At 44.2% G+C, this 26,287-nt stretch overlaps 3 protein-coding genes across 6 annotated transcripts; all 3 read right to left on the reverse strand.

The window, feature by feature from the left end:
* Nucleotides 1-173: 173 nt before the first annotated feature.
* Nucleotides 174-11,230, reverse strand: LOC130403247 (casein kinase II subunit alpha'-like). Of its 2 annotated transcripts, XM_056607508.1 has the most exons (14): nt 11,181-11,230; nt 10,925-11,054; nt 10,147-10,301; nt 9,834-9,945; nt 9,585-9,686; nt 9,395-9,445; nt 9,158-9,217; nt 8,935-9,018; nt 7,530-7,640; nt 7,267-7,368; nt 6,761-6,861; nt 5,854-6,002; nt 3,476-3,563; nt 174-2,538 (listed from the first exon to the last, which is right to left on the reverse strand). In XM_056607508.1, exons 3-13 carry the CDS (start codon nt 10,248-10,250, stop codon nt 3,490-3,492), a joined length of 1,050 nt encoding a protein of 349 aa, XP_056463483.1. In that variant the 5' UTR covers nt 10,251-10,301; nt 10,925-11,054; nt 11,181-11,230; the 3' UTR covers nt 174-2,538; nt 3,476-3,489. The 2 variants fall into 2 exon arrangements, with proteins under 2 accessions (XP_056463483.1, XP_056463482.1); XM_056607507.1 differs by having other exon boundaries at nt 2,328-2,538; nt 10,147-10,298; nt 10,925-11,219.
* Nucleotides 11,231-12,777: 1,547 nt separating this feature from the next.
* On the reverse strand, nt 12,778-16,240 carry LOC130403245 (zinc finger protein 319). The gene is made up of 2 exons (XM_056607506.1): nt 15,960-16,240; nt 12,778-14,937 (listed from the first exon to the last, which is right to left on the reverse strand). The coding sequence occupies exon 2, from the start codon at nt 14,816-14,818 to the stop codon at nt 13,034-13,036; it is 1,785 nt and encodes a 594-aa protein (XP_056463481.1). The 5' UTR covers nt 14,819-14,937; nt 15,960-16,240; the 3' UTR covers nt 12,778-13,033.
* A 2,996-nt stretch (nt 16,241-19,236) lies between these two features.
* On the reverse strand, nt 19,237-26,218 carry jph3a (junctophilin 3a). Of its 3 annotated transcripts, none has more exons than XM_056608282.1 (6): nt 25,837-26,218; nt 22,027-22,813; nt 21,587-21,711; nt 20,364-20,763; nt 19,508-19,940; nt 19,237-19,317 (listed from the first exon to the last, which is right to left on the reverse strand). In XM_056608282.1, exons 1-6 carry the CDS (start codon nt 26,216-26,218, stop codon nt 19,237-19,239), a joined length of 2,208 nt encoding a protein of 735 aa, XP_056464257.1. The 3 variants fall into 3 exon arrangements, with proteins under 3 accessions (XP_056464257.1, XP_056464255.1, XP_056464256.1); XM_056608280.1 differs by adding an exon at nt 21,229-21,236 and having other exon boundaries at nt 19,508-20,763; nt 21,583-21,711; XM_056608281.1 differs by having other exon boundaries at nt 19,508-20,763.
* Between the last annotated feature and the right edge of the window lie 69 nt (nt 26,219-26,287).

Below are 26,287 nucleotides of genomic sequence, written 5' to 3' on the forward strand. Positions count from 1 at the left end.
CTCACTCTCCCCCCTCCACACACAAAGATACACACACACGCACCAACACACACCTTCACTCTCCCCCCTGCAACGCACACACCTTCAATCTTTCCCCTACATACACGCACGCACACACACACACACACCCCTTCACTCTCCCCCCTGCAACACCTGAGCTAAGTGGCTCACCTGCAGCCGTACAAAGGTCTGTTTTGTTTTTTTTAAAAGGAAGGTATCCAATTGTATTGGGAGTAGATTTTGATATCCAACGGAAATATCGTTATCGTATTTAACCAATGCTTGTATGGGCGCCTTGAAAAAGAAAAAAAAAAAAAACTTGAATTGTACGAACCACGGGGCATATACACAAATCACCTCTATCTACATTTCAAATGATTATCATGTGTCTTATGCATGTCAGTGTCTCCCTTTTCCTTTTTGCATATAAGTATTTTACAAGTGCCCGTCCACTCCCGCCTTGACACTCCCTATGAAATTACCTCAATACTCTTCCACTATATATGTACTTTTCATCCACACAGTATTAATATATGTAACGCCTATACAGCACAATAATACTATTGTGTCTTGTAATGTTCTTTTTTTTTGCATTCATTAGCATATCATTATTTATGCAATTATTATTTTTTTATATTCATTTGTGTTTTACTAAGAAAAGGATTGAATGTCAATGGTATTAGCTTTATACCGGACCTTTTAGTCAAGAACCGTTTTTTTATGCCTTAGGGTGTTTGAATTTGCAAAAAAGGGCACCAAGGATCCATCAGTTTCAGGTGGTCAACTGAGACCCAGAATCTCTAAAACAAGAAGTGCCAGTGGACTCAGTGTCTTAGAAAACTATCCCTGGGCTTATTTTCTTAAAGCTTTGAGAGTTACCAATACCATGATCAGGTCTTCTAAGGGTCCTTGGTGGTCTTTCGTATCGATGCTACTGTATTGTGATGCACCCGTTCAGGCTTCCCTTGCGCTGCAACCAAACTTGTTTGTCTCCGAGCCACGAAGGCTTCTTAAATGAACTCTAGCCTAATACCACTTGCAGCGCTAGGCGGCTAATCACCATAGCTTAGCCTCATTCGTCCTATGTGCGTTTCAGCCTCATTCTTGCCTGTGCCCTGATACACAGGGAGAGGAACGCAGGGTGCGGTGGGCGTGCCTTTGATGGGTGTAAAACTCATCTGCTGTAGCCAGTATTTGTATTAGAAGGCGGCTTTTTTGAAGTGTTTATCATTTATTATACATTATTGTATGTCAATGCATTTGTTTTGGTGGCGTGGGCCTAGAGGTGTTCAGTCTTCTAGTTTGTATGCGTTGGCACATGACTAAGAAAAAAAACTCAGCCAACTTATTATTAAAAATGATTCAATTTTGCATACAAATTTACTTTCAAATGTGAAAGCCATTCCTGTTATCGATTTCCAATATTTGCACTAGAGAATTCTGCTTTGTTTACAAGGAAACCCTATATTGGTAAGCAGATACAAATTTGTATTCACCAAAGTCGAATTGAGGTGACCTCAATTTAGAAAGACATAACTAAGCCCAGTTCGACCTTAACAAATGCGCCCATTCGTATTGCACATATGATGCACCGTTTGTTCTGGAAGCCATGTATTCCAAATGCATTTCTTTCAAAAAATAAACTGTGAATCTGGTGTCATTAACAACCTAACACTTTTCATTTAGTCTTAATAAAAATAAAAGATTGAAAAAATAATGTGTTTCCCTGACATAACATATCTATGTACAGTTTTTGGAAAAACAAAATGACCCCTGAGATCTACAATATTGTGAATTTCTTTTCATAAGAAATGTATTCAGGATCTAGCTTACACAAGCATTTGTGTAAGCTAGAGCCCAAGCATTTGGTCAAAGCTGTATTAACCGTGCCACACATGCTTAAGGTTAAGCACAAGTAATGTAGCGTTACCTTTCAAGGATTCCTCCGCAACTACAGCTATATACAATGAAGTTCATCCAAGTCATTCCAAGCGATTAGTCCAGTCATTAACAACAACCGCAGCATCTTGAATTTAAATAAAAATGGTTTATTCTCTTTCAATATAGCATATATTCTATCCATAGCAGAAAAGAGCCTCCATGCCACTCAGTGCTATATACCTGGAACTCAATCTCAGGTCACCACAGCGTCAAAATGACGAACACACACACACGCACACACAGCCTACAGTACAACACTGGTTTGATACAGAACCAACATCGGTCAACAGTCCAACAACTTTGCTCATTTTAAAAACGGGGTTTGGGTACTGGAGAAGGGGTATTTTGGGCGGTGGGGGGGGGGGGGGGGGGGGGGGGGGGGGGGTAGGGTGGAGTAGGGGGCACCTCAAAGCGCATATCTGATGCATTTGTGGCAGGGACCAAACAGCATCGATGCCCTGGTTTTGTCAGGGGGTTTAAGAGTTTTATCCATGTGTTTTGTGTGTGTTGCAAATTGACATCTTGCTCCAGTATGGCTGTTGTGGAGGCAGAGGTTTCTGCCACAAAAAGGTCACGTTGAGGTAACAAAGGTTCTCTCTGAAATAAGATTGTAGAGGGACAACAAAACTAAATTAGACCATTATTATTATTATTATTATTATAACAATTATGGCCATTATTGCCTGGAATTAATTCCCTTTAGGCCATTTTGCACCACGTGCAACATTATCTTTGAAGATACATTATATGTACAATGTATGTCAGTAATGCATCGCAATCATTTCTAGCAGCATAGAGAATGATAAGAGATTAATAGAATCAGTAAAAGATGATGCAGAACCCTGCAAAATATTGTACCAGGTTTAAAGTGTCAAAAGTGCAAAGTATGCCCTTTCTAAATTTTATATAAACAGGAACTTAACAAAAAGCTGACTGAACAAAAAGCACGACTTAACAAAAAGCTATCGACCAATAAAAGTCAGAAGAGTGATGGATTGAGTACATCTTCTGATAAAGTAGCCTGTAGAACCATCTTTAGCAGAAATGTAAAGTTGCTCTTCTGCATGGATCCATTTCTGCAAAGCTTAACTATCCGAGAGATTGATGAGCATTGTCAAAGCTTTTTAATGCAGACTTATCGTTTCCTCATGGTCTCGAATCCTAAGGGAGTCCAGACTTTATTGAGGTTTTGGCCCCTTCTGATGACATACATGGCTTTTGCGTGTCTTTTTCTATGAATGTTTAATAAAATATGTTGTGTTGGCCCATGCAGATAGAGTAACCCAATTTAAGAATTGAGAGAGTACCATGTTATTTTTCTGTGATCCGATAGCAACAGAATAAAAACGTGTTTTTTTTCCCAACCCCGAATTTCAAAACCTTTTCATCCGAAACTGTGTGCAATATACATTTTGATTTATTAGAGGTATACTACAATTCGAGTATAGCTCAGATAATACTGTTGCATTTATTTTCATCCATTTTATGGTATCCTTTTTTTAGTTGTGTTTGGAACATCTAGTGTGAACAGTACCTCCTTTCTGCTCATCATGTCGCATTCGAGCCACTTATTGCCTTTGTGCCGTCCGTATTAGCATTTGCTTGTTCCTTCAGCACTGGATCTACGGAAACAAGAGACCGGTAGTGTTAACATCTCCAGGGAGTTGCTAACAGAGGTAAGGGTGGTGCTTATATAAGTACGGCTGCTACCAACAGAAGTAAGGTTTCTCGTAACTTAAGGGTGCTACCAACAGAAGAAAGGGTGCTGCCAACAGACAACAGGGTGCTACCAACAGACAACAGGGTGCTGCCAACAGAAGAAAGGGTGCTACCAACAGACAACAGGGTGCTACCAACAGACAACAGGGTGCTACCAACAGACAACAGGGTGCTGCCAACAGACAACAGGGTGCTGCCAACAGACAACAGGGTGCTACCAACAGAAGAAAGGGTGCTACCAACAGACAACAGGGTGCTACCAACAGACAACAGGGTGCTACCAACAGACAACAGGGTGCTACCAACAGACAACAGGGTGCTGCCAACAGAAGAAAGGGTGCTACCAACAGACAACAGGGTGCTACCAACAGACAACAGGGTGCTACCAACAGACAACAGGGTGCTACCAACAGACAACAGGGTGCTACCAACAGACAACAGGGTGCTACCAACAGACAACAGGGTGCTGCCAACAGACAACAGGGTGCTACCAACAGAAGAAAGGGTGCTACCAACAGACAACAGGGTGCTGCCAACAGAAGAAAGGGTGCTACCAACTAGGGATCGACCGATATGGATTTCTTAGTGCCGATACCAATTTTTTTTTCATCAGCCTTAGCCGATAACCGATACGCCAATACCGACTTTCTTGAGCCTATATTTGGAGCCGATATTACGCTGGAAATCAAGAGTTCTCGCGAGAGCACAATTTGAAATTGCTCAGCGAGTCACTCTGGGAATGAGCTAATATACTTGTGTATATTCTGGGCCACCCCTGGCCCAGAACATTAATTAATATCATCGATGTATCAATATAGGCGGGCCAAAAACGTTGCTGTTTTACCGACCGGATACAGAGTCTTATCTATGGGTTAGCTCCACTGGTCTGAATACGTCACCCCTTGTATTCTTCTGATTGGTCATAGTGTTATCCAATGTGTGCTATCCAGTGTGCTTGGTGCCGCTGTCACGTTAAAATTGTACTGGGGGCGAAAATTGTACCGGCCTACGTCATCGTTTGTCTACATCCTGACAACCTGCCCGGCAACAGACGACGCGATGCAGAAAACATGTTTCCAAACGACGAAATAACATAAAACAGATAGCGGATCGCTATCTGTATTATGATAGATAGCGATAACACTTGTTTTTACTTTATATTTGTATTGTATTTAATTGTTTAATCGAAACAATCAAAAAATTTGCCCGCAAAACGGTCGATCGCGTCAAATGACAAATGTTTTGCCCGCGAAACGGGCGATCGCGTCAAATGACGTAGGAGGGTTCTTGAAACATAATACAGATAACGGATCGCTAGATAACACTTGTTTTTACTTTATATTTGTATTGTATTGAATTGTTTAATCGAATTTAGCTAGTAAACTGAGTGTTTTAACAGGTTTCATAGTCTAGAATGTTCAAGAACCTTCCTACGTGATTTGACGCGTCATTTGACGCGATCGCCCGTTTCGCCGTTTTAGAACCCTGCAAACCTTTTTTCTTCTGCATGATTTACAGACCGTTCAACGGCCGATACAAGTAAAAAAACGCAAATATCAGCCGATGATATCGGCCAGCAGGTATATCGGTTGATCACTACTACTAACAGAAGAAAGGGTGCTACCAACAGAAGAAAGGGTGCTACCAACAGAAGTTAGGCATTGACGTTATTGTTCCACGTTGACGCAACGACCACGCAGACACTTCGACTCAGTCGTGAACCTGTTTTGGTTCTGCGGCGGGTTTTAGTGTTTTAGTGAATCACAGCCCTTGCTGCTGTGTTGCCGTGACACAAGGGGAGTGGGACGGGCGCAATGGGAGGCGCATGTCAGGCCCTTTGCTGTGGATGCAAGGAGGGTCCGCAAGGACGTAATGGGTCCGTGTACCCTCTTGCGTTGCATTGACATGGAACCATAACTAAGCCTTAAGGGTGCAAACAACAACAGTATTGGTGCTACCAACTGAACCAAGGCTGCTACCAACTGAACCAAGGCTGCTACCAACTGAACCAAGGCTGCTACCAACTAAACCAAGGCTGCTACCAACTAAACCAAGGCTGCTACCAACTGAACCAAGGCTGCTACCAACTAAACCAAGGCTGCTACCAACTGAAGTAAGGCTGCTACCAACTGAAGTAAGGCTGCTACCAACCGAAGTAAGAGTGCAACCAACAGAACCACGGGTGCTACTCACAGAAGTAGGGGTGCTGCATGGCCTCTGCGGCGGTCAGCCTCTGCTGGTGGTCGTAGCGCAGCAGCTTGTCCAGCAGGTCCAGAGCCTCTGGGCTCACCAGGTGCTGGTTCTCCGTCTGGACAAACTGCTCCCAGCGCTTCTTTGTCTGCCTGGGAGGGGGGGGGCAAAAGGGGGCATGTCACACAGTGAGAGACTCCAAGGAAACGTCAACATTCATTTTGAAATTCAAACGATAAATCCCTGGCCGCCACAGCCTAAGTGTTTCTGTCGTGTCATTTGAAATGACAGAAAACTCTGTTTTACTTAAGCACACAGCTGTAAAGCACTTTTAGCTGTCACACCTTAAAAAGTTGACATATTATACCACCAGATGTGAGTGTGACTAAACCTTATAAGCCGTTGAAAATCAGCCTCACAGGTGTACGTTTCCACCTAGATGTATGACGGATAGAGGAGCAACGTTTGCTACACAGTCCACTGGGTAGGCTGGTAGACTGATCTATCCAGCACACATCTAGGTGGACACGCCCACTAGTGATGTCAGAAGAGGCCGATTTTCAAAACGGCATGTAATGGCTAATCACACTCACTCATATAATATGTCACCTTTAAAGTCCAAAGGACCTACATGAGACTTTGGTGACGCATAGAGGGAGTAAGGACCGACATGGAAACTACTGCTTTCATCATGTTAGTCGACAACTCTTGAACGGAAGGCAGTCAACTCTTTCATCCTTTCGTTTGATGTTGAAGTAAATGAAGGCATTATAAATATCCGAAAGCTGATTCCCGACTATATGACTTAGATTCAGTAGTGTCATGACATGAATGCTATGTTGGGGAAAGTGCACCCATTTGTTTCTTTCAAACATATCTCAGGCATTGTTAAAGGATTGTTTAAACTTACTGGCCAAGCAGGTCTTTGAAGCGCGTGTCAAGTTCTATGTGATACTTGTGCAAGTAACCAAAGAGCTCATCTGTCCCCAGCACCTTGGCAATGCGGACCAGCTGGTTCAGGAAAAAAAAACGAATTATGCAAACTAGAAAAACATATAAACTTGAAATGTAATTGTACATTAATCGTAAGACATTATACCAAAAAAAAACGATTGTGCCATTATTGACAGATTTTACAATATATGTCCTAGTGATACTGAAGACTATGGCATAGATTAAAATTTGATTATCGACAATACATTTTGAAGGCATTTATTTACCATCAAAGCATAGTATGTTTGAAAGTTTATTTTTTATGATTTTATGAACAATAAAGCCCTTCCAAACAATACATTTTTAAACTCCCAGGGGCTGCTTTGGTTTCCTTGACCTTTCGAAGCGTGGTGAAACACTAAATCTCAGAATCTGGAACAGTGCAAGAGGAGCATCATATCGTTGGCTCTCTGGACTAAATACCTGATCGTAGTTGTCCTGGCCATGAAAGAAAGGTTCTTTCAAGAAGATCATGCTTGCCAGCATACAGCCTAGACTCCACATATCCAAACTATAGTCATACATCTAAAAGGGTCCAAAGAAAGAAATACATAAATTAGTCCAAATTAGGTATTTACAGACAATGTATTGTCTGACCTAAACAATAAAAATGGGAGCCCTGGTGCTACAGCTTGCTGCTTTAACTGAAGCGTATATTTTTGCAGATAATAAGTATGGCTTCATACCTGATAGTCCACTAGCAGCTCGGGCCCTTTAAAATAGCGTGACGCCACCCTGACGTTGTATTCCTGAGCAGGATGGTAGAACTCTGCCAGTCCCCAGTCTATAAGACGCAGCTGGGACACAGGATGTAACATTCATTACAAAAGACTTAGAGTACTGAGGACGGTCCACCATTATTTCACAAAGGCTTCAGTAGTGACATGGGCAAGAATCAAAGAGCTTTAAAGGAAAAAGGAAAAGAAAAATCCAAATGGGAAGTTCAGGGTGTATTGATAACTCAGTATGTTCATGGTCACAAAACGAGCAATGAATGAGTAGCCATGTTCAAATTGAAACCATTCTTTCATAAACTTAGCACTACCCTGAAACATCTGTACGTATCCACTCCAAAAGGCACGCTGTTGGGCTGGCACAGTGCTGCTTGAAAAACTGCTTAACTGCATTCCTGACGTACGTTGGATTTGACTAGTTAGGTAGTAGAATAACTCAGCCACCTTTATCTATCAGAGAGGCAAATAATAATTCTGGCCAGTCCCAAGCTGTAGATGCAGCTCAGGCACCACTTTCCATCGGCTACCGTTCTCCTTGCCTAAAAGGGAGTGATCACCCCTACACATTTATCAACGTTGCTTAGTTGACCGTCGGGTATGTGGGACGTATTTAGAGAAAATTGACCTAACTACTAAGCCACAAGAAAAACTCAATCAAGGTACTTAACAATGCTATCTGAACATCAAAGCTGTTAACCGTGTGGGACAGATCACTTGGGAATCTTCTTGTAACAACACTGGCATGAACTTCCATCAACCCAGATCGATCTCTATATTTCTGTTTGTCGTAAATGGTCTACTTAAGATTGATATGTCCTCATAAGATGACAATACAAATCAGCTGTGGACCAGATCATATTATTACCAGTACAATGGACATGGAACCCATTATAGGCAAAATATAACTTTCCAGACCAACAGCATGAAACTATGTGATGTCAATGGAGTTACATGTAAACATCTAAACAATCCATTGTCCTTAAAATGCTACAACATCTTAATTACTGCTCTGAAACCGATGCAAATAGACTGTTAGTCAGCTGGCTAATGTGAGCTATGGCTTTGTAACCAAATAAATGGACTAAAGAAATTTGACTATCCAAGCCAATACATTTTTAGCCAATGCTCAGTTTGCAAACATTATTTCAGGATGACATACAGGGACATGCATCAATACAACATGAAACATGTTCAACCAAAACAAATGTTTTTATCTTTTCAAACGCTCAAAAGACTCTTCCATTGTAGCCCAGCTAGATCAGCACAGGGATGGGGATGGGCCCTTTGGTGCAACATAGTGAACTCATCATTTAATGATTCATTCAAAGGGAAGGGGCTGAGCGTCTGCAGCAAGTACCTTCCTCAGCTGGTGGTCGATCATCACGTTGTGGGGCTTTACGTCCCTGTGCATGATGCCCATACTGTGGCAGTAGTCCAGTGCCTTGCAGAGAACAAAACACATACTTTGACACCCATGATTTACCATTATGTGTTGTAAGGCGTTTACCGACCAACCCTCCAATCGGGTTTTAAAAGGCTCAAATGCAATTTTAAATTCCAGGGATTTCACATGCACATACCTTGAGAAGTTCGTACATGTAGAAACGGATGTCAAAGTCTGTCAACTTCTGGTAAAGCTCCTATAATATCATATTGAAGTGTTGGAAAATTGTAGGCTATATTAGTAACATGATAGGAAGGAGGACCTGCATCTCTAATGCTTTGAATTGATCCTAAACAACATTAAGGTCATGCGTGTTACCAATCATGGAGATCAGTGTGTTATATGGGCGGGAAATCTAGCGGTTTTAAAGTACCTTAAAGTCTGTGTTATTGATGAACTCAAACACAAGCGCTGGCGTTCGGGACTGCAAAAGAGAAGACGGCAGAATTCTTAGACTTAGAAAAGGTAAGAAATAAAACTAGCAGATGGAGCTGGCGTTGTTGTCACATCCCCGCGCGGTCATAAGCAAATGCCGCAAAAGCACTTTGCAGCTCCTGACTCACCACAGGATCCTTGACTGTATCCACCAGGCGAATGATGTTGGTTCCCCCACGCAAATTTTCAAGGATTTTGATTTCACGTTTAATCTTCTTTTTCTTGACAGGCTGTAGAAGAGATCCATGTTCATTTTGAGATTCAAATCTGCCAAATACTTTTCACATTCAACTATTTACAGCAATATGATTACATGTAATGTTCCTGAAATATACAAGCAACTACGTTTTGATATAATACGTTTATGTCAAACTCACCTTGAGGATTTTGACTACAACTTTTTCATTGTTGCTCACATTGATGGCCTCAAAAACTTCACTGTACTTCCCTCGACCCAATTTGCGCACCAGCTGATAATTGTCTTGATTGCTGGAATGAAAGGTGAAATAGTCTCATTAACACTCAAACCAGGATGTCAACTTTGGGCGCTTAAGGTATTTGGACAGATTGGCACTTGTATAGCATCTCTCAATGTTTGGATGATTAGAAAGCCAATACAAGGAGGGCAATACTTTGTTATCCAGATTAAAATATCTTCAGAAATATGGCACTTAGGGAACGTTTCAATACCTCCAACTTGGCACATGTGCATCGTAATCCCAGTATTCCCTGCTCTTCTGAGTGTTGACATCGGTGTACACCCGAGCTTTGCTGCTGGCCGTGGAACCGGGCATTGCGAGCTTGGGCGCTCGATGTCGAGGTGGTTTACCTTCCACTACAGTCTTCTTGGCGACGGGTTGGAAAGAAGTGCACAGACTTACAGGGATGTTTGGCGTTATGACCTCTGTGTAGAACTTAGCATTGGTATGGGATGGTTTCGCCCCTTTCTGACATACGTCTGTAGCCAAAACGTATCGGTCAGAAGAACTTGCAGTGCGTATAAACAATGCTATGATGAATGAATGTCGGAGCCCCCTTATCAGCCTGTTAGGCAGTATGTGATGGTGGACCGCCAGTTTAGAGGAGACTGGGAGAGAAGAAATGGGTTGAGGTAGACAAGAGAAATGCAAATAAGGGCTTCTATAATTGCCAAATTGTAACAGAATTGTTCCCAAAGTACCGCATATTAGACCCGACTTAACAAAATGAATCCACCACCCAGCCAACGGCGATCGATTTTGGCAGCAGCAGCCGCTCGTTAACGTTAACAGTTAGGCTAACTTAGCTCGCGTTAGCTCAATAACCAATAGAAACCTAAGGGGACGCATTCATTCATGGTCCCCCGTAACCCTTTAATCCGGCACACTTTTGAACAGGAGAAAAAAAACTGGTGAAATGAAATCTAAAGCAAATATGTCATTTGGGATCCATATATCCGAGGGTGTTACTAGCACGCTAACACTACTACCTCGCTGTAGAAATGGTCGAGAGGAGAGGAAGTCCACCCGATATGTAGCTTAGCTCAATGCTATGCTGCTGCTAGCTCGCCCCGTAGTGCTCCAGTAATGCGTAGTTTACTATCCTCTGTCGTCGTCCAACTGTATGCCAAGTTATTAACGGTACATGTAAAAAAATAACATGAGTACATTAATCTTCATTAGTGATCGGAGATTATAAAATACAAATGAAACGTTATATCTAGATCCATAATAAGTGATGATTGCCTCTGTTGCGGTAAACATCACCCGGAAGTAATAGCTGGAACAGGGATTGACTGACCTGAATTGATTTTGTCGCCTGCATAAAATAAAATTGAACGTTCATCTTTTTTATTTACAAAAAAACACATTCTTCCACCCAACATGAATGTGTTGTATCCGACAACAGTTTTAAAAGCAAATTCATATTTCCCCAGTGTAACTGCTCTAGCAGCCTACCAAACCAATGGTACGCCTTCCTGCGCCTGCTTGGTTTGTCTCCTATAGTTAGGCTCGCAGTTAGATAGGCGACCTAATTAACCACTGAGCGAGCAAGGGCTATGGCAATCCAAGTCAACATATAGTGCTCATACGGATGAAAACAATTTGACATCTTGGTTCGTTTTGATACTGTGGTTTATTTTAATTGCTGTCTGTATACAGTGAAGATAATGTATATTGATTATATATCACTGAAAGCTCTAATGCGTCACTGCTCTTCTCCCACCAGAAAAAAAGTTGGAGCATCTGCACTGAAACTATTGTTTTCATTCCTCATCATCTTCATTCCTGTTGTCAATCACTTGGAATTATTATCAGTGCAAGAAAAGATTTAATTTAATCTGGAAATGCACAGAATGAACTATGATACAAACTTAGACTTCATCCTCAGTAAAAGACACAAACCCACAATTTTTAGGCAACTGAGAATAAAGTAATTTGTAATGTGCTAGCCAAGGGACAGTGTGGACTTGTGAGAATATACTTAACATGATCAGTTTTTAAAAATAAAAGTGGCTTCTACCACACAGTAACTAATGTAGCAAGTCTGCCAACATAGCCTTTTGCAAATAATCGTAACCTCTTGTGATAACTCGTTTGGACTTGTATCTCCAATATGCTTGCAAAATACAGCAAGCTTGTACATAGTGGCTAGAAAAGCAGGTAACACAATCACTATACATGTTTCAATGTTTACATGAGCTTATACACACAATCTATAATATATTGAAACAAAGAGTAGACAGTAGTCATAAATATTACATTATGCATGGTCTATTGCACATGGCAGGTGTTGGTATGGCATGATACGTATGGATTAGTTACGTAGGTGCCATTTATTTTAATACAAAGATGCATCAACACAGATAAGACACAGGCTATACAGTTTCATGATTTTTTTTTCTTTCTAGGGATTCTTTATAGAAGGAAACTTTTTTTTTAAATATAATACAGCAGTTATGTTAAAAGTATGATAAATATTCATGCACAAACAAATGGTAATATCTAGGTCTACGTGAAAGGATAGTTAAGCAAGCCAGTCACTGTATTAATGTTTAAGGGTTGTTTTTGGCTGTAGCAGAAGCGAGTGTAAAGTAATTGAATACAAATAAAATTGATAAAAAGGCACATGAAATTCTAACATTTTTACATGGGCAGGAATTGCCTACTAGTCTAAAATGATTTTTTTTTTACTTCATTAAGAAATCACCAATCACAAAACATACAATCACATGCAAGCACATAAGGTCCCACACTTTACTGCAAACAAAATATGATGTTCTCTCATTCAACATTACATGCCTTTTTAAACTACTTTTAAGTCCTTCATGACTTCCTAATGACTGGGGAGGGCTATGATGTCAATAATATTCCCCGTGGATCTAGGGCTTGTGGCATTTTTTTTCTTATTTTAACTGTGGGACGGACCTAATCTTTAAACATTAAAATGTTACAATAAATACTAAATTCAAAAAACAGGTGCAGGTTATATGAAAGACTATGAATGTGGTGGCAGACGAAAGCCCACTGCGCCTCAAGGGTAACACTGCACATCGTAACCGAGGGGCCCGGACGCAGCGCCTCACGTCTTGGAATCATCATGGGATGCAGGGAGGAGCGGGAAAGCTATCCCCCTCGGCCGTGTGCTGCACCGTGTGCTCCTGCAGGGCCGTCAGGTCGACAAAGCGCTCGCCGCACCACACACATTTGAACTGGGTCTCCCGCGAGTGCACGCTCTGGTGCTTGGCCAGGTGCTCGCGCTGCTTGAAGCTCTTGTCACAGCTGGCGCACTTGAAGGGTTTCTCGCCGGTGTGGACGCGGCGGTGGCGCTGCAGCTCCGACGAGTACTTGAAGCGCTTCTCGCAGTCGGGGCACTTCAGGGGCTTCTCGCGGGTGGGGTCGCAGCGGTGCTGGACGAACTCGGAGGACGAGACAAAGCGCCGGTCGCACAGGGAGCACTTCAGGGGCTTCTCGGTACAGTGGGAATTCTGGTGCCGCTGCAGCGTGGAGTTCTTCTTGTAGCCCTTGCCGCACACGTCGCACTTGTACGGCTTCTCCACCTCCCCACCACACTTGTGCCTCAGCAGCTCTCCCGATTGGCTGAAAGACTTCTGGCAGGACGCACACTTAAATAGACTCTCCATGCCGTGGACCTGCTGGTGGTAGAGCAGGTGGGAGGGCTGCAGGAAGCCCTTGTCGCACAGGTTGCACTTGAAGGGGCGGTCGGCGGGGTTCTTGTGAGTGCGCCGGTGGCGCACCAGGGCGTACTGCTGCTTGAAGCTCATCTGGCACTCCTCGCACTGGAAGGGGCGCTCCTCGGAGTGTGTGCGCTCGTGCTGCCGCAGGTCGGAGGGGCGCTTGAAACTCTTACCACATGAGCCACAGCGGAAGGGCCTCTCGCCTATGGGCTGGCACTGGTGGTGCAGGAGCTCCGACGACTCCTTAAAGTGCATCTCGCACAAGTTGCACTTGAACAGGTGCTCGCCAGAATGGGCGTACATGTGGCGCACGAGGTGCGAGCGGTGCTTGAAGCTCTTCTCGCAGACGGCACACTTGTACGGCCGCTCAGAGCTGTGGGTGCGCTGGTGGTGGGCCAGGTGAGACGACTGGCTGAAACTTTTATCACACGTGTCACATTTGTACGGCTTCTCGCCGGTGTGCACCCTTTCGTGACGGGTCAGCTCAGACAGATGCCGAAACGCCTTGTGGCACACCGAGCACTTGTAGGGCCGGTCAGGTGCAGAGGCCTCAAACGCTGGGGGGGACGAGGCGCTGATGGCCGCGCCGCTGGCGGACGTCTCCCCAGTTGAGGGCTGCTGAGGGTTTGCAGCAGAGGAGGTAGGCGTGACGTTCCCAGAGCCCGGACGGTAGGTCTTCTCACAGATTGAACATTTCATTGGATTGTTGCCGTTGCCATGAGAGTTGTGGTGCTGTGCCAGAGAGGTGAGCAGGGAGAAGCCCATCTTGCACACACCACACACAAACGGCTTCTGTTCCACCTGTACACACTGGTGCTCCAGCAGATCTGTCGCCTGGCTGAAAATCTTCATACACTGAGTGCACTGGAAGGACCTGTCTTGGCTCACCATGCACTGGTGCTCATGTGGGTTGGCCAGGTGAGAGATATCATGGCCGCAGGCGCCACACTTGTGCCCTCTCTCGCCCCCCACCTGTAAGGAGGGCTGCTGGGCTGGCACGGCGTGCTGCTGCCCATGCTGGCTATGCTGAGGCTGCTGTAGGGACGAGTCTGGCTGCAGGACTACTCCATAAACAGCACAGCCCAGAGGGTTGTCTGAAGACTGGGGAAGGGTGTGCACCACGGAGGGTGGAGCCACTGCATGCTGCTGTTGCTGCCACGCCTCCGTCATCCTTCCACTACGCATGTAAGGATTCAGCTTCCACTCAGGTTCTGTCGTTCTATCGGAGGATGCAATGTTATGATTGTCAGGAATTGATTGTTATATCCCGGATTACAAACGTCCCTTAAAATATGTGTTGTAGCCTGGAGGAAAGATAAAAAAAAAAAAGTCAATATAAAATGTTGCATTTTGGAAGTTATTCATTGGCGATTTAGAGCAGGTTATTTTAAATGCATACATGGCATATGCATGATATAGGAATACTCTTTAGAGAGTGGCCGGGCATTTTTATGGGTGGGAACAACGACTAGCATAGTGATGTTTGGTTAACGATAAGATATGTATGGACGTATAGTTTGGGGCTTTTCAATGTGCAAATATGAATGCTGTATATTGCTATAAAAGGAGTCATTCCAAAACAGGCCCAACACGTATTTTTTCTGTTAATTATTGTAACGGTAGTCATCAGTATACACTGTTGTCGCTGTCGTAAATATTCGAGCCGGTGTGCAGACCGGTGGAATGCTTCCTCGAAAATGTTAAAACCGGTAATTACGTTATGCAGAAGAGATCAACTGAATGTTTATGCTTAAGCTTGAAAAATGTATTTACTGACGGCAACTTCGCCCAAATTCTGATGTATATACATTCCCGAATTACTGCACGATGAACCGCGTACACTTTCCACACAGTTTAATGCATAGTTGTGCGAAAAAGGAAAGGAAATATAATGTTAAACTGTAATTTTCTAATACGGGGCGTTTCATAGCCGAAACCCTCCAGATGATAGACAGCGCTATGTGGCTACATGGGTTAGCTAGCTTAGCTGGTGGAGCTGGCAAGCCATTTCCATCCACTGGACAACTGTCGAATCAAGTCCATACAATGCAAAAGACACAGCGAAAGAATAGTCTATAAACCTCCTAAGCACGCATATCATGCAGGCGGGAAGAAGCCCAGTGGAGGCTGACACAATCAAGGAAGTTAGCGAGGATTCCGAATGTCGTTTTACAAGACGGTGGGCCGCAATTAATGGTCTGGCTATAAAAGCCGTATGTAGGCCTTCCAGGGCTGCAGGGACCATCCCCCTCCTGTTGCCAAGCATATCACGTTTGTAAACATATAACTCGTGGCTACGGCATAACAATGCAACGTATTTACTTACATAGAGAGACTAGGTGTGGATTTTGATCCCTTCTCAACACGGGAGTCGGCAACCTTCGAGATTCTTTGGCCCTCGAAGATTAGCGATGGCAGAGATGCGATTGGACCCAAACGCCATCCTCAAACGGACACCGGAAACCGCCACGCAGTCCGCTACAGTTTTATACTTGGTAACCAAATGTCGAAATCCGAAGTTTGGGACACTGATATACTGCAAAGTATTAATTTAGAAAAAATCGTCAAAGTGTATGATTATAGTGATTATGTTTGATCAGAGATACGGGCGTGCACACTTTTACGTGCACGCGCACATGCACCGGGGAAGGGTGATTTTTATCCACTGCATTTGGGGAGCTTTTTAGACCAACTTTAGATCGGCAGTGGCACCCGAGTCTTTCAAAGTGTATCGTAATGAATAACTGTTAATACTGTTTAATTCAAAAGCAGTCTGCTTAACAGCCTGAAGAGTGCGCTATGTACGCGAATGTCAAATACCCCCCCCCCTCCGCCATTATCATAATGACACATTTACAAAATCACCGAAAACACCCGAGCATATAAAATGACCAAATAATTGGTCGTTAATGTTGTATATAATATCCCCTTGAGCTGCAAAAACGTGTTTTATTTTCCTTCATTTTGGGTCATGCCTCTATGATATAAGTTTATTTGATGATTGCCTTATTTTTCAGTTAGATCAAAATTGTATTTGTAGAGAAACGATGTTGGCCTATCAATTATGAGGAAAAAAAAGACAGTATGACCCACATAAATTGATATGCCCAATAAAATGACAATTTATGATCTATAACTGGGCCTCAGGTGGCTATTACCAAACGTCTTTATTGCCCTCCTATCTAGAATGTGAGGTCGGGGAGATCTTAGAAGATGGATGGTTTATGTGTGAGAACAGAATAGTGAAGTGAATGGTGTTTGAGAACATCTCTTCAAAACAAAAACAGCATGACCATTCTCGCGTGTTTAATGGAAAACAGCATCAGCAGCCAATAATATGAACAAACTTGCTTTATGTCAGCCCATCGTAGTGCATATAAAAATATAATGCTGCCTGTTTATGTCCAGCTGTCTTCTTTATTCCACTGAACAATGCTAATCCAGTCATCATTAATATATTATGGGATGTGTACAAAAATGTAAAAATGAAGGTCATAAGGTACATTCTTTGATCACTACTTCTGAAGCATATCAGGGATGTATTGTAGTGTGTTTCTTATGTATTGTTTTTGTTAATTATTATAATAGTATTATTATTATATATTATAATCGTTGTATTGTTATTGAGGTGATGTCATTATTAATGTGATCATTCTATTAGCAAAATAGGGATATTGACTTCTGTTAATTTGAAATATGTGAGTTTGTGTGACCGCAATAATAACCACACCAATCGCATAATAATTTCAAACATTTCATTATTTTCTCGACATTAACTTCGAAACAACCTCATAAACCAAAGAGTAAGAAAGAGCATGCTTGGGCATGCAATGATGTCACAACATGATGATGCCACCGGGTGCGAAGTATAAAACATACAGTAGCAGAGAGTTTAATTGTATATCATTCATAAACTCTGGACATTTCAGTATCCACTGAGAGTTAAAAGCTAGCGTTTATTTTACACGGCTCTCCATGTCTCATGTAGCTTGTGTTGCTGGATAGAGAGACACAAGGCCAAACTCACAAACTGACACCAGATTGAGCAGGCTAAACAAACATGCTGAAAAAATCTCATCCGGCCCAGAGTGTCGGGATGTGACACTGTAGAAACCCCATTTTCCCTTTTTCCTCTGTTCTAAAAAGGGGGGACTTGGGGGAGAGAGAGAGAGAGAGAGAGAGAGAGAGAGAGAGAGAGAGAGAGAGAGAGAGAGAGAGAGAGAGAGAGAGAGAGAGAGAGAGAGAGAGAGAGAGAGAGAGAGAGAGAGAGAGAGAGAGAGAGAGAGAGAGAGAGAGAAAACAGTGCATGCCATTTCAGGGAATGGTGAGAGTAGGCACACCTTTTCTCATATTGAAGGTAACTCTGAGGGATAGGGGGTGTTGTTAGGGTATGGGTGTGGGGGGTGGGGGAAGAGGAGAAGGGGGTTCAAATTAAGTTTAGACAAATTAAAGTGAGTAAATACGAGGCACTCAGCATTCTCTCTGTTTTGCAAACTGCAAAAACAAACTTGAATATAATGACACATACACATATATATCAGAATTAGTGGTTATAACATAACAGTCTCAAAGCTGTACAAAGGGGCAAGGCTGAATTCTCCTTTATATGTTAGTACATAAATGTGTGTACTGTGTACATGTGTGCGGATGTGGGAGGGTGGCATTAGAAATGGATGTGTGCAGAAGCAATAATGGTGGGGTTGACATAAATTCCACTTAATTGACAATAAATCCAGGAAGTTACTTCTATTTGCTTCAAGGCTCTGAGCCACCACAGAACATCATGACCAGCAATTAATCAATGAAGTTTCAATCTGAGATTCTGTGATTCTACTGTGTGGGTGAAATGGCACCAACGTCAACAGTTGCCTAGACATTAAGTGCCACAAATTTGAATTCTGAACGAAGACCATGACAATAATGTTAAAGGGATAGAAAAATGCAGTTTTTAAATTCTACACAGCCTCATGCGACGCTTGCTTGTGTTCATGTACTTTGTGTTAAAAAGAGAACAAAATAATGTCAGAGCCCTTTAAAATGGATCTAATCTTGCAGCATAGTTCTGTAGCGCATAGTGCTAATAGGGATGGGTTGGTGGGGCAAGGAGGGGACAACAGGAGTAAAAGGCAAAAAAAGGGATTGTTGATGTGTGTTTGCCATGCTTTAGGCAGGGGGTTTTGTTTGATGGTAGTCGCAGTAGGTGGGCCAATGGGGTGCTCTGTTATTCTCTAGAGTAGAAAACAAATGGTGGAGACTGTCTGTGTCGTTGTCGCTCCATTTTACAGCGGGTGATAAACACCCATGCATGCTACTACACCACACTATTTTGAAGCTGCACGCTTTGCGTTCCTGTGACGTTTAACAAATACCTTTCACCATGGTCCCAAGCTTATACCTTTCCGAATAAACCATGGCGCCATAGAAAACTCAAATGGGCTTCAACAAAGGTAAAAAGACCAGTAGCAACAATAGAAAGGCTTCGCTATGTCCGTCACATGGGTGGTGGGCTCCAGTCGAATTGGCGTGATGTCCATCTCAGCATGTAATATAATAGTATACTGTAGGTAACAGGTCTTAGTCTTATAGATCGTACCTGTAGAAGCTTAAATAAAGAAGTGAATGAAAAGAATGGCTACTCCGATATTGAGTAAAATGACCATAACCACCAGAATAGAGCTGGAGCCCTAGGAGAAGGAGAAGGAGAGAGAATAGAGGTTAGTTCAAAAGAATTCCACGCGATACTAACGCAAAATATCCCTGAAAAGCCGTCATAACTTGACAATGCTCAGGAGCACATAACATGATACACGCTAATGCGATACATGAGGGGCTACATCGCTAAACGAGTGTAATCTGTGAAGTGTAACTGCTCACTGAGTTTGATTTGAGGGTGAGATGCTCTCCTTCCTGCTCCACTGCGATGGGCTGCGACTTCAGGGGGGGCGAGAGGGTGAGGTCCCTGTGCAGAGGCCAGTCCTCAAGCTCCGCCCCCACATTCAGGTTGTCCAGCATCTGTACCGAGTCCATGGACCCCTCCCTCACCGGCCGCAGGCCACGGGACCGCAGCCTGCTGCTTTTTGGCGGGGGCGACCCCTGGCCCAGGCCCCGGGCGTCGGAAGACTGCAGCCTCATGTCCACCGTGTAGTCGTTGAGCTTCTCTTCGTCGTGATCCGTGAGGCGGGAGTGGGCGGGGCTCCACCTCAGGGTGCTCTCCGCAGTCCAGCCCCCGGGGAGGCCGTCCACCAATGCGTGCTCGCTATGCTTGTGGTTGGAGGAGACGTGTTGCTTTGGATGGTGGTTGGAGTAGCCATGCTCTGGTGGGTGGTGGTTGGAGTAGGCGTGCTCTCGGGGATTGTAACTGGAAGAGATGTGGTCCTTTGCATTGTGATTAGAGCAGATATAATCTTGGGACTTGTGATTGGAAGAAGCATGCTCGGAAGTCTTGTGATTGGACATGTTATGCTCCAAGGCCTTGTGATTGGATAAGATGTGCACCTGTGGCTTGTAATTGGAAGAAGCATGCTCGCAGGGCTTGTGATTGGATGAGGAGTGATCCCATGTTTTGTGGTTGGACGAGGAATACTCCCGCGACTTATGATTGGAAGAGGCATGCTTTGAGGGCTTTTGTTTGGATGAAGAGTGGTCCCACGTTCTGTAGGAAGAAGAGTGCTCCCGGGACTTGTGATTGGATACAGACTTCTCCCGTGGTTTGTGATTGGTCAAAGGGGCTTGCTCGTGGCCATTCATTTGGCCCTCTTGCTCCTCCAGAAGGGAGGGTGTGGTGGAGCGGCTGCTGCCTCCCCTGTCGGGATACATATCATCTGTCCAGGTGTTGGCCCCGCCCCGGTGAAGATCCATGCCCCGCCCCTCCACGAGCACCTGTATCTCCGCCCCGCTCTGGTCGTCCACAGCGCTCTGTCGCATGAAGCAGGCGTTCCGGGGACGGTGGCTATGCTTGGCCGGGGTGCAGGGGGGCGAGGCGGGAAGGCTCAGCACAGGGCTGAGATCAGGTGTTATGATGGGCGGCGTGGTGTCCGGAGTGCAGAGCTCAGGACTGTCTGTTCCTGTAGAGATGACCTCATGGTCTTTGTCCTTGGCGTCCTGGTGCTTGGGTCGCTGACATTCGAGCCCTAGCAGGAAAGCGGGGGGAGAATGGCACCAATGAGGGGTTTGGCAGTGGTCCACACTGAGGACATTATACACACTGCATGTTAATCAGAAGAAGAGGAACAGGAGTAAGAAGGCATTGAAACTGGATCTTGAGTAAGGAATCTCGGTTGGATTAAGAATGTGTTGGAGATGGTTTAACAAAATCATACACTTTAATTGCATTAAAATTGTATATTATTATGCTTTATTTTAGATGATAAAGGGTGCACAGATTCTACATCGGTGATATCCATAAAGGGACCAGGTGTATCTTAATGCTATGAATATAATGCTGTAGTGTATAGTGATACAAATAAGGTTGTTTTTATTTTAAAAAAAAACATGTTTTGTATTAGCTCTATCAGTAGGCCTATTCTATTATATTCTATTGATATTTTTATTTAATTATTTAACTAATTCAGAAATTAATTTGGAAAATAGATGACCATTAAGACTGCAAGTAAATCTGAAATCATCACATTTTATAGTCCTGTTCATTTATTTGATTTAAATATTTGTAACATATCCATTAAATGGCTCTGTTTTTTTTTTTATTTGAAGAAGGAACCTTATTCAGAAGATTAACTACAATTCATATTCAAACATTTATATTCGTAGTTTGCTACTATTTATAGTCTAGACCTTTCAATGAGCCTTCATATTGCCTACTATACTATAGATTTTAGGTTTTACTTGGAATGAGCTGATTTTTTGATAAAGCAGAGTAATCAACTGTGACATGGTGAAAGAAATAATATGTTAAAGGCTACATTTTGAATCATCCTCCTCCTCCATTTAACTTACCATTCCCATATATGTGGAAGGAGGGAGAGAGCTCTTTTGCAGCGATCCGGGCAAGCCGACATTCTTCTGAGGACTTCTGGGCAACAGCCTCAGCGGCCTCAGCCTTTCCGCGAGCGTGGCTCATCCTTAAAAAGTAACAGATGGATTCTCCTTGAATTAAGATTGCTTGATTTCCAAAATCTTCCTACAAAATGCAGGCAACAGTGTAGTTTTTGATCACGTTTGTAGTACAAACCAAATTAAATGATGAGATTACAAAATATTGTCTCAAATTCCTACGAGTAGGAATTAATAAGTAACGTATTGAATGACGTTTGCTGTACAGTCGCAACTACTGTATCTTTAAAATCATGCAATTATTATAATAAACAACCTAGACTAAACCAATGCAACCTAAAAAGGAAGACCTCTTTCAAAGCCTTCAATTAATGTTTTCTTACCGAGACATGGCGATCTCAGCCTTCTGCTTGGCGATGTCTGACCCCTTCTCTGCAGCCTCCACGGCCCGGTCGACCTTCTCTCTGATTTTACTCGCTCGCAAGGGAATCAGGTTCTTGCGCTTGCCGCTCACCAGGACGTTCTGCTTGTACTTGCCCTCCTCTTTGGTACCATCGGGGAAGGTAGTGCATCCGTAGCCGTGCCTCTTGTTCGCCGCCCATTCGCCCTCGTAATGTAGGCCGTCCGAGCGCCTACTTATCCCCCAGCCGGCCCTTTGGTCGCTCCGCCACTCCCCGGTGTAGGTCTCTGTGACGGTGGCGTCCACGGGGGCGCCCTGCTCGTTCTCGCTGGCGTTGGAGTGGATGTCGGAGGCGGCGGAGCTGACCGTGCTCATGCCCGCCTCGCTGCAGAAGCTGCTCTGCTTGCTGAGCTGACTGGCAAGGGAGCTCTTGGACTCCGAGCGCCGCAGCTTCAGCCCGCTCAGGATGGACTGGCGGAAGCGTCCCTTCCTCTTCCTCTGGCGCTCTGCCTCGCTCGGGGCGGTCAGCGCGAAGCCTCCCCGACCCACAGGGCTGCCGGCCAACACTGCCGCCACCCCGTCTGTGGGGGTGGTGGCAGTGTTGGTGCCGTCCTCCAGCGCGGCCGGAGGCCCGTGACTGTGCTCGGAGCGGAGGGAGTTTATAGAGGTCCGCAGTGGGAAGAGGATGACCGCCGCCATGCCGTACGGCACACTCTGCCGTACGCCGTAGCCGTGCCGCATCCCTCCCAGCCACTGGCCCTGGTAGGTTCCTGAGGGTAGGGACAGCGACAACAAGTTCAGAGATATGCTACGTTCATATTGTGTTGTCTCATTAGAAGCTGAAGCGATGTTCATCCACATAAGCTGTAGCATGTGTTGATTGTTTTTAAAAAATATATGGTTTTAGTGAAGTGTTGTGTGGTGGAAAAGTTAAAGTTCTTGGATGTCAGGAACAGAAAGAGAACATGGCAGGGAAGGGTAAGAAAGAAAAGGAAATAAAAATGATATTCGGAAAGGAACGGATAAGGAAAGTAACAGAGTAGAGGAAGGAGAAGGAGAAGCAAGAAAAAACTAAATGAAGGGAAAGGAAAGGAAAATAAATCCCATTTGACAAACGATGTCAACATTAGTATCAGCATACTGTTTGTAAAATATGAAAGATATAAGGGAAAGCGCAATCAACATGCTGTAAAGAGTCCCAGAGGCTGCTTCTAGGCAGCAGAAGGCTTGGGGGTCGGTGCTGAGCTTGCTCAGTTTGATAATTTACTGACACAGCAGATCTCACAGTGTGTTGTCTCTCCTCATTCATTGGCCTCAGGTGTACAGTACCATCCACCGATATGAGCTGGTTTTTGCAGTGAGTGAAATCCAAACCCCTCTCTAGGTTGTCAAAACAGAGAATTGCCATGTCCTGCTGACACACAGTATAATATTGTACCCAAAGACAGTGAAACTCCCCCCGCCAAACTGAGCTGTATGATTAGACGACTCTTTTATAAACATACTAGGCCTACTCTACTGGCATCGCTATGTCGACTGTTCAAATGTTGTTTAATGTTGTGTTGAACAAACAAACAAACAAACAAACAAACAAACAAACAAACAAACAAACAAACACTGCTTGACATATTTAGATGATACATGATTATTTAAATTATTTAATGGCAAAAAAAGGAAATGCTTTTGCTGAAGCTACTGATGCACTTTGCGATATGCATGTGTAAGTAATTCCATTTTGTGGGAATTCATAATTTAAATCAGGTCATTGTTATTTAAAATGAGGGAATTCGGGAAAACGACCACCAATACCAACTCAACACTGCCATGATACCACACCACAGCATAGTTTTCTATATGAAATCGGAGGATTTCTACTGTTGTTTATAACACACAATAATCGTTGTATGACTAATTGGCGAATTAACTTTGACTAATGATCGTTTAGTGTTGTCCATTGCCCATGTCCATTAACCTTTCATTGGCACACTGATCTAATTATCCATTTAGTTATCTTTTATTTTTTAGGGCTACTCGTTGTTGGCAGTATGGCAGAATAAGAATAGCGAACCCCTATTAATATAATTAGGATCATTAAGCATGAGATAAACATCGTTGTGCTGACTCATTATAATACAATTAACGGCTATCCCAATCGTTATTATGGACATTATCAACAATGTCAGCTAAAATGCACACAATGTTACATATATAGGAGCTAATAATAAGGCAGGGCAAACTCTTAACTAGAATATTCCAGAATATCATGCAGCTTGATGTCCTACTTCGGTCTGGAAAACGTTCACCCTTCAAAAGCGCTTTGCGAACAGGCAATATTGTGCTTGTTGTTATGTATTCTCCAGATTCTGCTTACATTAACCCAGTCATTTCCGACAAGAAAGTCGGCAAAACGAGGCACAAAATACGATCACAAAACGCGGGATGTGTGTCTGGCAACGGTGAGGTTGCTTTTCTAGACTCGCGTCTGCTGTCTAACCTAAGGAGCTATCCATGGTGCTATAAGGCTTGTATCTGTCATGCTAGGCCGCAGGAAGCTGTCGTTGCCGTATGATTGTGTGTGTGTGTGTGTGTGTGTGTGTGTGTGTGTGTGTGTGTGTGTGTGTGTGTGTGTGTGTGTGTGTGTGTGTGTGTGTGTGTGTGTGTGTGTGTGTGTGTGTGTGTGTGTGTGTGTGTGTGTGTGTGTGTGTGTGTGTCACATAACAAGCATACTTTGTGTGGAGAGGCCGCACTATATTCCCGCCACATTTATTGGGTTGTGGAAAATGTGTCAACTCGTGCGTGCTAAATCCAGCCGTCGGCGCCCGTCCTCCACGTGAGAGCGCTGAGTGCGGCGCTGTCGCGTGACGCAGTCTTTTTTTTTGGTGAGATTTGTGTTGGAAGCAGCCTAGCAATGAACATTTTCGCTGTTAATTTTTGTTTAGCCTTCTTCCAGTGATGGTACTGGGAGGAATGTCAAACTATGTCAGCGGTGGTCGCCTTAAGGATAATCTGCTACAACCGCACGTAAACACGCTCTCCGTCAATGCAGCACCGAGATTCCATGTTGTTGTTCCCATGGTCCCCTGCATCACTTATTGACCCCCTATATTCCTCTCGCGTCCCCACTGCCTGTGGAAAGCAGGCAGTGGAGCCGCATCGGCTACCATAGGCGGCCTAGATAGACATCACTGACGTTGCAAAGCATAATCCAGGTGGGGTAAAGAGAAGAGTGGGACTGATTTGAAGTCTCTGTGTTGCACTGGGAGAGAGTGGCGTCTGCGATATATAGTGCATGGGGAGAGAGTGTTTCAAAGAAATGAGAATAGATGTGGGTAATGGGAGAATTCATGAGGGCATTGACACAAAACAGGGGTGCATCGCCTACTCTATTGTCCACAGTAGTTTCCACCGTAGAGCTTTGGAACCCCTTTATTAACTTCTGATGTATGCAACTTCTAGGCTGTAGCCTATATTATTAAATGTAGAAATATATGAAGTTGATATTCGAATTGGTTCAGCCATGCATTATATGTTTTGTGAAGTGGACTTAAAGTAGATATTTCCAGGGTTCTACTATCCTGGGTGGCGTCTAATCAGTTGCCATGGTACTACATATTGCAGAAGTAGACCGGGCTTGGGGAAAGCTGTGCAGGAAACCTTTATCAATAAGATTTTTTCATTGGTTCTCGTCATAGATGCAATGGAGCACAAACTTCCAGCCGAACCAGTGCTGTCAATGATGGGTACACTAGCAACGTTAGCTATTTGGCCCTGAGGTGTGGCTGGGTGCTCTTACCTCCATCAGAGTAGGTTTCAGTGCCGTATCCATCCTGTAGACCGTTGCTCCAGGTGCCCTCGTAGCGGGCCCCGCTCGCCGCGCTCTCCAGCTGCCCGTAGCGGCCCTTGAAGCCCTGCGTCCACTCTCCTCTGTAATCCCAGCGCCCTTTGCTCTCCACGCCCACGCCATGGCGCTTCCCCTGCGCCCAGGTGCCCTGGTAGCTGTTCCCGCTGGGCCAGGTGTACACGCCCAACACCTCAAAGCCGTGGCTCCAGGCGCCCGCGTACTCCCCCTGGCCCTGGGGCCCCGTGCAGACCCCTCGGCCGTGGGCCTTGCCCTGCTCCCAACCCCCGCAGTACGACCCCCCATCATCAAAGTCAAACCTGCCTCCAGTGGACATGCATGAAACAGGTCTAGGCAAATCCTCAGAACGTGGAGAAAAGAAGGGCCTGGACTACACACAGAGAGC

Source organism: Gadus chalcogrammus, chromosome 14 (genome assembly GCF_026213295.1).
Source record: "Gadus chalcogrammus isolate NIFS_2021 chromosome 14, NIFS_Gcha_1.0, whole genome shotgun sequence".
In the NCBI taxonomy this organism is placed as follows: domain Eukaryota; kingdom Metazoa; phylum Chordata; class Actinopteri; order Gadiformes; family Gadidae; genus Gadus; species Gadus chalcogrammus.

Bases quoted from the DNA above. Each gene is read 5' to 3' on its own strand.
- LOC130403247 (XM_056607508.1), bottom strand. From the start codon at position 10,250: ATGCCCGGTTCCACGGCCAGCAGCAAAGCTCGGGTGTACACCGATGTC. The intron at 9,446-9,584 runs GTGAGTCAGGAG...TCTCTTTTGCAG, and splicing joins ATACAGTCAAGGATCCTGTG to TCCCGAACGCCAGCGCTTGT. The intron at 7,369-7,529 runs GTATGAAGCCAT...GGACCCTTTTAG, and splicing joins AGCTGCTAGTGGACTATCAG to ATGTATGACTATAGTTTGGA.
- LOC130403245 (XM_056607506.1), bottom strand. From the start codon at position 14,818: ATGCGTAGTGGAAGGATGACGGAGGCGTGGCAGCAACAGCAGCATGCA.
- jph3a (XM_056608280.1), bottom strand. From the start codon at position 26,218: ATGTCCACTGGAGGCAGGTTTGACTTTGATGATGGGGGGTCGTACTGC. The intron at 22,814-25,836 runs GTAAGAGCACCC...CCCTACCCTCAG, and splicing joins TGAAACCTACTCTGATGGAG to GAACCTACCAGGGCCAGTGG. The intron at 21,712-22,026 runs GTAAGAAAACAT...TTACTTTTTAAG, and splicing joins GCTGAGATCGCCATGTCTCG to GATGAGCCACGCTCGCGGAA.